This window comes from Montipora foliosa, chromosome 1 (assembly GCF_036669935.1).
Source record: "Montipora foliosa isolate CH-2021 chromosome 1, ASM3666993v2, whole genome shotgun sequence".
NCBI lineage: Eukaryota > Metazoa > Cnidaria > Anthozoa > Scleractinia > Acroporidae > Montipora > Montipora foliosa.
Genome location: NC_090869.1, coordinates 31,097,217 through 31,112,216, shown reverse-complemented (window position 1 = coordinate 31,112,216; position 15,000 = coordinate 31,097,217). Strand labels below are relative to the sequence as shown.

At 39.2% G+C, this 15,000-nt stretch overlaps 1 protein-coding gene across 1 annotated transcript; it reads left to right on the top strand.

Moving 5' to 3' along the window:
- The first annotated feature begins 5,652 nt into the window (after positions 1-5,652).
- LOC138012863 (uncharacterized) lies at positions 5,653-6,318 on the top strand. Its single transcript, XM_068859782.1, has one exon. It carries the CDS (start codon positions 5,653-5,655, stop codon positions 6,316-6,318), a length of 666 nt encoding a protein of 221 aa, XP_068715883.1.
- Positions 6,319-15,000: the final 8,682 nt, after the last annotated feature.

Here is a 15,000-nt window from a genome sequence, read left to right as displayed (position 1 = left end):
ACCTTTTGACATTCCTTGTTGAGACTTCTTCCTCTTGTATGCTTTCTTTGAGTTTATGCTATCATCTAAATGAATGAATAAATAAGTAAACAATTATATCAGTGTTAAGCATCACCTCTAAATCTTTCGAGTGTCTATAAAATAGTTTAAAGCAAGAGGACACCTTCCATCTCATTACACTTTATTACAATGACACAATGTTGGCTCATGCTGAAGTTGACCGTAGCGAACAGATTTTCGATCAGTTTCTTTTCACTGGTGACAGGCCTGCACGGACTTCCCTAGTGAGTTGTGATAGCGATGCATTTTAGCCTTAAATTATATTTTTGCTCTAACGAGCGTGTCTTTTAGGGATTTGCCTTTCTTATATGATATAATCAGAGGTTTAGTATAGGTGCTTTTCAGTAACGGCTGGTTTTGTATTATAACCCAGTTATCCCCCTGAGGAGTCTCGTTGCTTCGCCTTTGATAAAACCTCGTTTTACACCTGGAGGGTGGCAGGAGGTGAAATGCGTGTATTGGAAGGTTTCTGTCGGCTTGTAGTGGGTCTTGATGTCGAGGATAGAGTCTGTTTGAAATCTGTCCCCTTTGTATATTATTGTGTCAAGGAAAGTAATTTCGTTCTCTGAAATTTCAGCTGTAAATTTGATGGAAGGGTGGAACTGGTCAGCTTGTTCAATGAACAAATTGATGTCTTGCTTGCTTTTATTCCAAAGGGAGAAAACGTCATTGATGTAACGTTTCCATTCTATTGGCTTGATTCTGCTTTGGCGGATGAGTTTTTTTTCAAATTCTGCCATGAAGATGTTTGCAAAGGCAATTGCCATTTTAGTACCCATGGCAGTACCGTGTGTTTGTAAATAGTTTTCGCCATTGAATTGGAATGTATTTTCCTTTAAGATTAGATCAAGCAGTTCCCTAAGGTATTTGGTCGGGATTGGGGGGTTGTTATTGTGAAATGCGTCGTATGCCTGACATACTGTAGTTATTCCCTCCTCTTGTGGTATATTTGTATACAATCTCGTGACATCCATAGACACTAGAATAGTGTCTTGGCGTGTTTTGGTTCTTTCCACAAAGTTAATAAAGTCTGTAGAATCCTTAATGTAGGATTTTTGCCTTTGAGCAATTGGCTGGAGTAGTCTATCCACAAATGATGATATTCTTTCTGTTGGTCCTTCACAACCGGATATGATTGGTCTTCCAACCGGTTTAGGTTTGTGGATTTTTGTTAAGGTATAAAAGATAGGTATTCTAGGCTGACTGGGAATTTTTGAAGCCATGTGGTTTCCTTGGTGAAGTTGAGTGATAATTTGATTCACTCTTTGTTGCGTGTCTTTCACCATAGGTTGTCTTAAGGGATTATAGTGCTCTCTGTTGTCGAGTAGCACTTGAGCCTCCTTTATTTTGTCAGTTTTATTCATGATGACTGTTGTAGTGCCTTTATCTGCCTTTTTTAGGTTCAATGCAGAGTTGTGTTTCAGTTCTGCCATAGCTCTAAATTCATTTTGTGATAGATTGTGTTCCGGCTTTATTGTTTTAATTTCGGCTAATTGACCTTGACACTTTCCAAGTAGCTTTCAAGGGCAACTGATGGTTGAACCGGTGGTATCCAGTTTGATTTAACATGGAACAGGTGCGGTTCTTTGTTTTGACCGCGAAATATGTATTGAAGGCGCATTCGTCTTGCAAACTGTTCGAAATCTTGCAAGAGTTGATGCCTGATTTTTGTCTCGTCTGTCACGGGTGTTGGAATAAACTTGAGACCCTTTGATATCACGCTGACTTGGTTGTCAGTAAGTTGGTGGCTTGAAATATTTTTTAGAAATTTTTCATTAGTCTCCCTTTGTGTGGTTTGGCCCCTGTGTGTGGCGTTTTTCTGGTGCATTCTACGCCTTTGATTTCTTGATAGGCAATTGCTCTTAAAAAGGTTTGTGGTGGTTGCTGATGGTTGAGAGAATACAATGTTGTAACTTTCCATTTGTGCTAATTACATGTGTTGACACAATATTCGTGAGGTCAATAATCCTTTTCTCCAATGCGGCTAGTTTTACATTGTCATTGTTTACAATGTTTGACACCGATTGCGACTCAAAACGACTCTGCCCATTTACATGAGTACGGCTTCGAGACGAAAGTGTAGGCCTAGACTCAAGTTTGTTTTTAAGGCTGTCGAGCCTTCGTTTATGGAAGCGTGTGAGGGCGTTAACAAGTGCATGTTTGGCAGTTTGCTTAATATCCTTGATTTCTTTTTGGAAAGTTCTATCGGGCGCAATATTCGCCTTAGCTGAGTATTGCAATGATTTCGGACATGTCCGATTGTTCAAATGTCTCTCCAGTTTGAGGATAGAATCTTCTGTTTTGGCAATTTTTACCTCCATTGACTTATGATCGACATACTTCCGTTTAAGCGCTTTATTTTCTGGCTGCTTCTGGTCTGGCGGGTTGTTCTCGTTGGTGTTACGAGCTGGTGGTCTGGGTTGCGATAGTGGAGGTTAATTCTCGTAAGCATCATTTTGTTCGTCCTCCGTCATGCATTCTTCGGAGTCCGTTGGAGGACAGTAAGAAGGTGTTCTTGGGGCTGCGTAATCGACATCCTCATCACCAGATGTATTTGGCCTGAGGTCTAGCAATAAGTCATTGTCTGACATGATTGTTGCTTCAGCAGGACCGCTGGGTTTCGATTCTTCACGAATCTCTTCAGCTGCTGTTTGAGGCGTGACAACTTTAAGTTGAATGTTACTCAGAGAAAGGTAGAGAAGTTTCTCAATTCCGTTCTCGCTCGAATAGCTGTTTGGTGATCTTTTTATACCAGGATAGCCCGTGGTTAGGATCGAAGTTGTAGTTTTCCTATTGGTCCTCCCTGAGGCGAGAGGACCGATGAGGTGCAAGGGATTTTCGATCCGGTAGAAGCTAGAGTGTGTTTCTTTGTAAGGCTACTTTTAAGCTTGGGCTTCCCAAATGGAAGTGAAATCGCTCAAGAGTACGAAAATATACTTTCATGCCTCGGGTGTTTTTTAAGTGCTGTAATTTGCGTATTATACTCTTGGTTTACATGTGTAAAGGTTATGTACATTTCATTGGTTTCACGCAGGGACGGGGCACTGTCTGGCATTCTTTTCCATCCACTAGTTCTTGCTTGTTGTGTGGCTTCACCAGTTAATGTTGGGCTAGTCTGGAGGTATATCTTCGGGTCGTTATCTTGCATAAACCGGTCATCGGGAAGCCTTTCTCTGATGAATGGAACAAGGGTGGTCTCTAGGATGTTACAAAATAGATCAGCATCCATGATGCCATCAAAGATGCAAATCTCTGTGGCGCCATGTCTGCTTATTCCTACCCGGACGTGAACCTCCTTCGGCTTAGGCTTTTGCTTGGTCAGTTCGTCAAGCTTCTGGTAACATGTGCGCCTGTAATGTGCAAGGGAAATGGAGCACTCGTCGCTGAAAATCACGTTATGGAAAGTGTCGCCACTGTCCATGACTCGTTGTGCGTACTCCAACCGCTTGATCTTGTTGGCGTCTCGTATAAGCTGGCAGTACCTAGTCCGTTGTAGAGTCCCTTTCCGCTGTAGAGCCTTGCTGCTTGGGTGATCTTCGCACAGTTGACGAACTAACGGCCACTCCATGTTTTGCCAGCTTCTTCTTGATCTGGGAGCTCGTCATCTCATCAATATTTTGCATTTGCTGATCTATAAAAGCTTTGGCTTCTATAGACAGTTTTTGAGGTCTCCTGGAGCGAAGAAGATTTTTCTTTGAACCGGTCAAGTGGAGCTTTTTCATAATGCGAGTAACACTAAAAAAGCTTACAGATAAACCTTCGCTTCTCACAGATGTAAATATTCCAGCTGGGTGGAGACCTTGCTTGTGAAGGTGCTAGATTCGAGTTCTCGTGTAAGTTGAAATTTTCGGCATGTTAACCACTAGCTTGCTTCAAAGTGAATGACAATATTATTGAAATATGGGTGAACCTTAATAAAACAAACCGTCACCGCAGTAGAGACTGGGTTCAAGACGGGAAACTTCGTGCATTTTATACCAACAGAAAGTGGGGGTCTCAATGAGTGTGGTAGTGAATAACAACAAGGAAATTACCACAAGAAGTTTGTTGCAACTTTGATACATGTAGGGTTTAGAATCCCAATAACAGTTAACCATGAATTTGACAATAAGCATAGGAGTTTGGTAAAACAGCTGATCCAGTTCATGAAGCAAAACTAGGCTGCTGTAATGCTGCCTCTACAGAAAGAATATTCACGTACGTAGTCACTCGAACTCGAACTCGAACAGAGCGAATGTTTACTTACAAATTCGCTCGAAAACTCACAGCGCATTTTCGGGAAGAGTGAACTAGCGCTGGAAAATTTGCCGCGCATTTTTGGCGAGAGTGAATTATTGTTCGAAAAATCACACCGCAGCGGCGAAATATCGTCAAAAACATTTGTTTCCTGCTCCGGAATCATACTAAAAGTTAAAAAGTTTTACAAACTCGGAGCCAAAAGTTAAAACTTATGAAATATTTCGTCCGTTTTTTCAACCGGACTTCACCAGTCAATGATATGAATGTTAAAAAGATGAATTTTAAAAAGGGTTTTTAACGCCTGTTGGGGGTTAGAATTGTATCATAGATAGCTGCTAATTCGTAACCATTGTCTCTGTTTAACGCCGGTTTCGTAAGTTTAATTTGAATAGCTTCTTTTATCCTGCGTTTGAGGGTGTTAACTTTGGTTGATAGTACTTTTGTCTTATTTGGGTCCACCGAGTGGCCCTCCAGGCGACAATGCTCGTGAATAGCTGATGAACTTGTCAGAGCCAAACTGGAAAGTGACCAGAGCTTACCGGATAGATGCCCGTTAGATATCGCCCAATTATCTGTTCTACTAGAGATGTGCCTCTCGAGCACATACTTCACATTCCAGGGTGAATTCTACAAACAAAAGAAAGGAGCCGCCATGGGGTCTCCAATTTCCCCTGTAGTGGCCAATCTCTTCATGGAACAGTTGGAGAGCAGAGCTCTGGACACCAACCCCACCCCTCCAACTATGTGGTATCAATATGTTGATTAGTTTTTAGTAAATTATATGATTGTTCTTCCGTCTGGGCGAACTCATCTAAGAGAAACTTGAAAAAACTTCAACACGTTCAAAATTTTGCTGCTCGCATCATAACTGGCACAAAAAAGCACAAGCATATCTCGCCAGTATTATGGGAGCTAAATTGGCTACCGATTCATCTTGCCGTTCAGTACAGGGATGCTGTTATGGCCTTTAAATGCGTCAAAAGCTTAGCTCCGCCATACCTATGTAATAAATTTAGAAAGAGATCTGATGTACATTCCTTGGCAACGAGAAATAGTAATCTGCTAAACATTCCATTTTTGAAGTCGGAGTCCGGCCAGCGGTCCTTCCACTATCGAGCAACAACATTGTGGAATGCCCTGCCTGATGACATGAAAGACCTCCAGTTGGATCCTTTTAAACAAAAATTGCAGAACCTGCTTTGGGAGGATTTTTAATTTTTATTTTTTATAGTTTGTAATTTTTAGATTATATATATAGCTTTTAGAGACAGGCCTTTGAATTATTGTAAATAGATACTGAAAAGCCCTGATGGGAGTATTTAATAAAGTTTAAAGTTTAAAGTTGATGACACGATGCCCAAGATTCACGAAATCGCCGTCGATTCCTTCTCAGAACATCTAAACTCCATTGACCAACACATCCAGTTCACTTCGGAACAAGAAAAGGATGGCAGGATTCCTTTCCTTGATACCTGTGTGAGTATTAACCAAGATGGTTCCACCAAGATCTCCGTGTACCGCAAACCTACGCACACGGACCAGTACCTAAACTTCCAATCAAACCATCATCTACAACACAAAACAGCTGTGGTTAACACCCTGATGTTGAGAGCTCAGACCTTGGTTACGGAAAACGATGACAGAACTAGAGAAACACAGCACATCAAGCAAGCTCTAAAAATGAATAACTATCCAGAATGGATGCTAACAATACCACATCCAAAATCTACAACAGAAGATAGCGAAGAGCCTCAAAATGAGAAGAAAATCTATGCATCAACGCCATACATCAAAGGAATCTTGGAACGCCTGCGAAGAGCTTTCAAGTCACACGAGGTTACACTTATTCATAAACCCGTCAATTTTCTAAGATCACAGTTGGTACGTGTCAAGGACACAACTGTCAATCTCAAGAAATGCGGCACTGTGTACCAGATCCATTGTGAGAAGTGTAACAAGGAGTACGTTGGCGAAACGGCCCGCTCTCTGGAAATCAGAGTGAAAGAACACCAATCATGAAGTTCATCAGCTATTCACGAGCATTGTCGCCTGGAGGGCCACTCGGTGGACCCAAATAAGACAAAAGTATTATCGACCGAAGTTAACACCTTCAAACGCAAGATAAAAGAAGCTATTCAAATTAAACTTACGAAACTGGCGTTAAACAGAGACAATGGTTACGAATTAGCAGCTATCTATGACACAATTCTAACTTCCAAGAGGCGTTAAAAACCCTTTTTAAAATTCATCTTTTTAACATTCATATCATTGACTAATGAAGTCCAGTTGAAAAAACGGACGAAATATTTCATAAGTTTTAACTTTTGGCTCCAAGTTTGTAAAACCTTTTAGCGAAATATCGTTTCACGGCTGCTTCATAAAATACAAAACAAAAACGAAGTGTTTGAAATCTACGTTTTAAACATGACAGCAAATGTTTGATCTTTAGTGAATTTAACGACACTTACTCGTCATTAAGCTGTGGGAACTCGAACTATGTAAAAAATGTAAATGTAATAACTTTATTTAAAGAATGTTTACAGTAGTGTTACAAATACGTTCCGATACATTTTACTTTGAAACAAATAGCTTTATTGGTATAATAATCAGGCTGCAGATACCCATATTCATTTTCGCTGGGTCTAAGAAAATAAAAGGGTAATCCTAAATTTAAAAAACCTAGTGTACTCACCGAGCTTATAATTTCCTCCATGTGCTTGCATACAAAGCCCCCCGCAGGTGTTACCCTGGCCCATTCCCCTCCTCTAGTCTTTGTGGCCTAGCCGCTCTCTTGCGAGTGATCTGTTGGGGGCCATAATTTTAAAGCAAAGGGAAGCTGTCTGGAAATTTCGGAAAGTGTTACACTTAGGTAAAACGTTACCAATATTGTCCTTGGTACCGATTCCCCATCAAAGAGAGAAAATGTTCTTGTAAGGAAATGACAGTGTAAAGTGAATGCAATTTGTGGTAAGGAAATGACATTGTCATATCCTTACGAGTAAGGAAATGGCAATTGGTTGGTAAGGAAATGACATTTTGTTGTAAGGAAATGACAATGCCATTGCCTTACTGTAAGGAAATGGCAAAATGTAAGGAAATTACAGAGGAACATCATCATTATCATGATCATGATCATGATCATGAGTTCACGAGACTGTGTTTTTTTTCTCCAGGGGCCGAGTCCAAACCTTTGACCTGGGGCACTTGGTAGTTTTGTCACTTGGATAGAATGTGTGCCATTCTGCCAATCAAATAATTTCCCTCGCCTAAGGGCTCAGGAAGTTATTTGAATTTGGACAAAACATGCGTGAAATTGTTCCCTAATTTCACGCATCACCATTTGATTACCCATACTAATTGATCTCTGTAACACTTGGCATTGCAGACTGTTTCAGGTAATTCAGCAATGGTTACATACCTTTCAACACATCTTGTCTTTAGTAGTAGAACGTGAATTCCAAATTTATGTCAACAATTTGGTAGCAGTACACAACCCTCACTTAAAAGTTGTACTTTATAAGGAAGAAATTTGAAAATGGGTGCTTAGCAATTCGCATTCATCACTGTTTGGATGTGTGCTTTACTTGTTTGCTTTGAAGACTAATGTTTGAAAATTCTTGGAACTTAATTTGACATATTTTTTTGATCGTTTTGTTACTGTATTGCTTTCTTTTTCTTTACTTAGGCATTATAATGTATTTTTTTGCAAGTTCTGCAAACAGTCACCATATTGTATCTATGAAATTAAGGATTGGTTAAGGAAATTCTTTAAGTATTGCTCTAGAATGATTGTATGGATCATACATGCATGATTTGATTTTTCAGCACCATTAAATTTACCATGACAACCTGGGTGGAGACCTGGGACAGAAGAAGGGCCTTGAATTTTCAAACCTACCTAGAGTTGCGTGCATTTTCAAAAATTGGCAGTAACTGGTTGGGTGGGAAAAATTATTTGATGTGAATCTCCTTCTAGAGCTTTCCTACCAGCTAAACTACTAAGCTCTTTTGATCCTTACAGCAGCAAATTTGAAAAGGAATGAACATATTCGTATCAGAAACTACAGATTGACAAAACTTTAAAACGCCTAGAAAGTCCTGTATGCTAACTTGTGTTTAGATGATGGCTTGGCATTCATTAGCGGCAGGATTGTCCTCCACAATGCCCAACTGATGGTCGGTGCCAGAGGTCATCTGTTGCAATTCGTTTTCTTGTTGTCTGCGCAGCTGTCTCCATTGGTAATGTAGCTCCCTGTAGATTTTAAGCATTTCCCTTTTTTATCTTACTTGATCGTGAAATTTTTTGTTTCATAAGTATAGGTGAGCATAAGAGAACATAAGAGCGATCCTGAATTGAGTATGATTGCAGGTTAGGTAATTCGTTAGGACAGAGTACAACATTCTCAGCCTTGCATTTTTATGCTGTTTATTTTGAGAGATGAAACTACAGAAACATAAATGATTATTGCTGTCCTAATTACAGTTATTAATTTTGAGGAAGATACAGAGGGAACACACATTAGCTGTTTATTAGTCATTGAAGTAGGTAAAAGAGTTCAGTTTATTGTCTGATTATTACTTACAGCATGTAACCTACAGTGAGCAGTCACACGGCCAATTGCCATGGGTGATCACTGAATACAGGTTTTACAATTATTTTGTGCTCTGTATATATTGGAACTCCCATGCAGTCTCACCTTTGCATACTAAGGCCACGAATCATAACTTTAATTTTATCAAACAACCTTGTTTCATCAAAGTCAAGTCAGCAAGGACAGGACCTGCAACGTTGGCTTAAAGCAGCAATTTTGTAACAGCCATTTAATGTTGTATCTTTCTCTGTAATTGTAATGGAATGATCATCCATCTACATTGAAATTAATTCTTTATTACTCTTACACCAGTTGTTCTTGAAAATCTTTAGCACATTTCAGGGTATTTAAAATGTACACATACCTTCAATGCGATCAACAAACACTGGGAGTAGGTTGTATTAAATAATTGTTAGATTATTATGATTTCTCGTTATTTTTGTTTTCTTGTCTAAAATGTTGGGTATGTCATTGTGTACTGGATACAGTAGAGTAACTATTGCTTTCGAGTCATTGTACTTTGGATAGGTATTTTTCTGAGTCTTTCTCCTTTGGATACGTTATCTGTATCTGCAACATGTATTTAGTACCTAAAGTAAACGCCAGTTCAAATGTCTGGATACCTAGTACTTTACTGACAACCTTTAGGGTTTATAGTGTAGATAAAAACTTTTTTGTTGGCTAGAAATTGGCTCTGACTGCAAGGATTATGGAGGACAATGACTAATGCCCTCTGCTCTTCATACGCCTGCCAGCATATCTTTCAAAAAGGAAATGCATACATCCTAAGATAAGGCCAACCAGTGTACATATACAGGAGTTTTATTAAGATTTATTTTGCTTATGGTGTTTATGGAGGTGAACCCCTGGCAGCTGGCTTCTATTAAAACCCCTCCATACAGTTCTTGTTTGAAAGTGGACCACATATTTATCTGCTTTTCCAAATGCCTCATGTCAAGGGAACAATTTATTTCATTCACACCTGTTTGTCTCGTCACTTCTGTTTTCCATGCTGACAAATGTTCCTGTGGGATAGGATTATTTGATAGTACCATACTGTGCAAAGCACTTGTCTGATTTTTTGAGGGTCATAACTTGCAACTTTACTCAGTGATTTTTCAAATAGATGTGGTCGGACCACTTAAATTGTTGTGCACTGTACTTACATGTTACATACCTACCTCCTATGCCATATGGGAACAAGTCGTCTTTTATTGTGCCGACTGCAATTGTTTTAAAAGTATATATATTCTTATTTCAGTTAGTGGTTGCTGAACAAAAAATATTCACATCTTGAAAGAAGGGAGGATACGTGACGTTAACTTGATGTTGGCATACAATAGTAAAATATTTTGACCACTCAGCTGTTTATGCATTTGAAATTAGGGGTGATGCTTGAAAACTGAAACAGCAAATTGGAAAACAAAATCAGCTTAATGATTGTGGTTAGTTATCAGCCGTGTAAGGAGGATTTTCCAGCATTCTACGTGGAATATCGACTATATGTTGATTATGTTATTGCACGTTCATCATTGTTGAATTCAAACTAGGATAAGAAATTTGAATTGCAGTAACCCACTGTTTTTCGGGTTGCAGGGATGGCGCAGTGGTGGGAGCACTCGCCTCCCACCAATGTGGCCCAGGTTCGATTCCTCGACTTGGCGTCATGTGGGTTGAGTTTGTTGGTTCTCTACTCTGCACCGAGAGGTTTTCTCAGGGTACTCCGGTTTCCCCTCTCTTCAAAAAGCCAACATTTGACTTGTGTTAATTTTTAATTTCACTTTACAGTGTCCCCAATTAGTGCTCCAGCGCTAAATCTACTAGACACTTAAAGTGGTACTATAATCAAAGTTTTACCCCTTGATTATTTGAGTGTATCACATAGAATTCTATAAAAGAACAAAAACGTCATTTACCGTTTGCAAATATCTGCATTGGTTCCGGCGATATTTAAGTTTGAAAAATGGGTAAAATATGCAAATAAGATGACTGATGATGTCATACACTCAACCCAATATTATCTTGAGTATATAAATAGAGCTAACTTGGCCAATTTGCAGTGCAGACCATTGAAACTTGGTAGTCTAATAGTTCTACAAATTCTGTTCCAATGGCAACTCACTCTTTTCCAGTCCCCACCCACTTGATTTCAATATGTTAGTGATTTTCAGCTTGAAAAATGTTAAACAAGGCCACCAACTCGAGCTAACATATTTATATGCTTGCTGGATCATGCATATGAAGTGCTGTTAGCAAATATCAAAATGGAATGCCAAAGATGGCCAGGAAAGCTTCTAATATGGGGGAGGTCTGGAACCCAGTATGATGCCATGGTAACAGAACTGTTAAGCTCATATTGTGGAGAACATTTAGTAGAATCTTACTGCAAAAAATCAAAAACATCTGATACAAATTGGCTGAGATATCTCTTTTCATCAGATTTGAACAAAATTTGGTTGAGTGTATGACGTCATCACTTGGCTAATTTGCATAGTTTAAAAACTTCAATATCTCTGGAACGAAAACAGATATTTGAAAAAAGTAAACAGCATTTTTCTTCTCACTCAGACTACTTGGTTGTGTTTCAAAATGGCTTAGATAGGAAAGACGTGATTTTCGTCATAGTACCACTTTAAATAAAGTTCCTTTCCTTTCCTTTCCTTTTTTTGGTAAGGTGGATGTGATGTGATGCATTCCATCTCCATGAAATGGTGCTCCAGCAAACCCTAAAAGGTAGAAGGAACATTAAAAAAGGAAATTAATGAAGTATGGTGTATACATGGTGTATGGTGTGGTAGGGAGTGTCTGCTAATACAAGAATGATTTAGATACTGAGTAACAAACATGCATTGTAATCAGCAAGACTTAACCTGCACTCTGTGTAGTTACGTTTGTGGCCTGTGTGCTTGTTGATGTCACCAGAGTATAGGGAGGTCTGTCTCATCTCGCTTGCATTAGGTTGTGACATAAAAACACATGTCATTATTTACAATAGTTGTAAGAAATCCACACATCCTGTGGGCTTCACAATCTTTATTTTCTTCCGTCTGAGGACTGTAACTTCACAATCTCGTAACAATCTCGATCTATCAAGGTAAACAACCTTTTATCTAAACACTCCTTCTTACTCTCACTTTTGACAATCAACATCTCGCACATTCTCTCTCTCGCACATGACTAATCTGTCAATCAACTTGAAGCTAAACACGTGACCAGAGACGTAACGCGTAATGCAATGCGTAACGCCAACAACGGATTCCCGACAATAATGGTACATCACTTAGGGAATGCGTGCAAATATTGGCATCGGGTCACGCTAATGCTGATCAATTGGGTTCCGATTCAGTTTTCAATCGGTACTGAATGAAACGGAATCAGCAACGGGTCAAGATTCTCGATTAGGCCAATTAAAAGCAAAATGTGAATGATTGAGTTTTCAGTGCACAAGCAGGCTGGGTAAGACGAACTGTGTATTGCCGTATTGTATCTTGTCTTTCTAAAATGTGTGTTGTTTCAAAAAAAAAATTAGCGACAAATGCGTTCATCAAAGATATCTTATGGAAGACAGTACCAGGCAATATGAAGAATTTACTGTATCAAATTGTTTCATGAAGAAACAGCAACTTATTTAACAACGCTGAAGACAGAAGAGTATCTCTAGTGAAAGATATCTCTCTGAAAGCATTTCTGCATGATTGAAGAATCCTTGCTGGAGGAATTTTCAAATGTTTAAGCCAAGAAAATAGGGGACAGAACACTGTCAGGCATTCATGACATTGTGTGTACAGGTTATATTGTTAGTGGAGACATTTAAGCGAGCGAACTTGAACCACCTAGAGTCGGGCAAGTTGTTTATTTGGTTGTAAACTTCTCTCGTCGAGTCAAACTCACTGGACCTTTCATTGTTACGTTGATCGCACATTCTGTTGATGTTCTGGATTTAAAAAAAAACAAACTAATTTTTTGCTCTTTTTTGAAACGAGATAAAACAAAGCTTTCAATAAAATTTATTAACTCGAGTTATTCATAGTTATAAATTTTATAGCTTATGCATGGCATTTCCACTTTGGAACTGTATTCTTTCTGTTTATTGAAAGGAATTATTTGAATATATTTTAAAAATACATTGCACCTTTTTTCAGAATTTCAAGACCAAAAAAAATTTCTCCGCATCAGGCTTATTCTGAAAATGTTCTTAAAATTTTGCAACAGCCTAGGCAGTCTATTCGTATGGAAGAGTTTCCTAATGTTGCACTGAAGCAAGCTCTTTTGGCAATCACGGGCTCTTCAATAGAATTTAAACAAAATTTCGGGTTGTACCCGACCATGTTTTGCAAGATCGTATAAAGCAAGGTTTAATGATCTTTGAACACAGTTTTTCGCGACATTTCATGTTGATGGCATCTCTAAATTCGGGGGAATTTGCCGCCCTTGCAAATTCAACGGGAAGTTTGGCCGCCTTAAATATATGTTTTATTCTAGTTGGGACAGAGCCTTTTTAGTGTATGTACTTCGTCTATACTTTCTGACACCCCCAGCCAGACTAGAACTGGTCAACTCCTTTTTGTTGAACATGCCATCCATCAATTTGAATACAAAACCTTTGTAATTTGTTTAATATGCAGCAGCGAAATTGATCAGTTTGCGGGAAATTGGCCCATTTTGGGAGGCAAGTGGGGTGTCCTCCTCATTGAACAGTCGGGAGGATTAGAAAGTTCCCCCAAAGAACAAAAACTTGAATTTCCGCCCATTTTCACTAGCTGCTAGAGCTACTGGAAGGATCAGCCGTTAAATCAAAGAAAGTGAGCTCGATTTGGGTGGCAAAAGAGGATGGCATGCTTTCTATTGGGGTGTCCTCATTATTTTTTTGCGTTAAATGAAGTACGGTCATTAGGATCATCCAAGCTGAAACAGGGATTTTTATTGACATCATTTGAGTTAGATTGGTTTGAAAATGGAAGTGAGATACTTTGGGAGGCAGCTGACTATAGTAGGATTGGAATCCATTGAAACTGGGATCATTAAACTTCTTGGACTGGGCCTGGTTGAAACTGAAGAAAAGGCTGCTATATGCAGAGCTTCTTGTCTTTTCTAAAGTCTCTTGTTCAAGAGCTCATTTATAGCGGTTAACGACTTTTGGATCTTGGTTTGATTTCGCTGGGTCTAAGAAAATAAGGGTAATCCTAAATTTAAAAAACCTAGTGTACTCACCGAGCTTATAATTTCCTCCATGTGCTTGCATACAAAGCCCCCCGCAGGTGTTACCCTGGCCCATTCCCCTCCTCTAGTCTTTGTGGCCTAGCCGCTCTCTTGCGAGTGATCTGTTGGGGGCCATAATTTTAAAGCAAAGGGAAGCTGTCTGGAAATTTCGGAAAGTGTTACACTTAGGTAAAACGTTACCAATATTGTCCTTGGTACCGATTCCCCATCAAAGAGAGAAAATGTTCTTGTAAGGAAATGACAGTGTAAAGTGAATGCAATTTGTGGTAAGGAAATGACATTGTCATATCCTTACGAGTAAGGAAATGGCAATTGGTTGGTAAGGAAATGACATTTTGTTGTAAGGAAATGACAATGCCATTGCCTTACTGTAAGGAAATGGCAAAATGTAAGGAAATTACAGAGGAACATCATCATTATCATGATCATGATCATGATCATGAGTTCACGAGACTGTGTTTTTTTTCTCCAGGGGCCGAGTCCAAACCTTTGACCTGGGGCACTTGGTAGTTTTGTCACTTGGATAGAATGTGTGCCATTCTGCCAATCAAATAATTTCCCTCGCCTAAGGGCTCAGGAAGTTATTTGAATTTGGACAAAACATGCGTGAAATTGTTCCCTAATTTCACGCATCACCATTTGATTACCCATACTAATTGATCTCTGTAACACTTGGCATTGCAGACTGTTTCAGGTAATTCAGCAATGGTTACATACCTTTCAACACATCTTGTCTTTAGTAGTAGAACGTGAATTCCAAATTTATGTCAACAATTTGGTAGCAGTACACAACCCTCACTTAAAAGTTGTACTTTATAAGGAAGAAATTTGAAAATGGGTGCTTAGCAATTCGCATTCATCACTGTTTGGATGTGTGCTTTACTTGTTT

Excerpts from the sequence above, each read along its gene's own strand:
- LOC138012863 (XM_068859782.1), top strand. The coding sequence starts at position 5,653 with ATGCCCAAGATTCACGAAATCGCCGTCGATTCCTTCTCAGAACATCTA.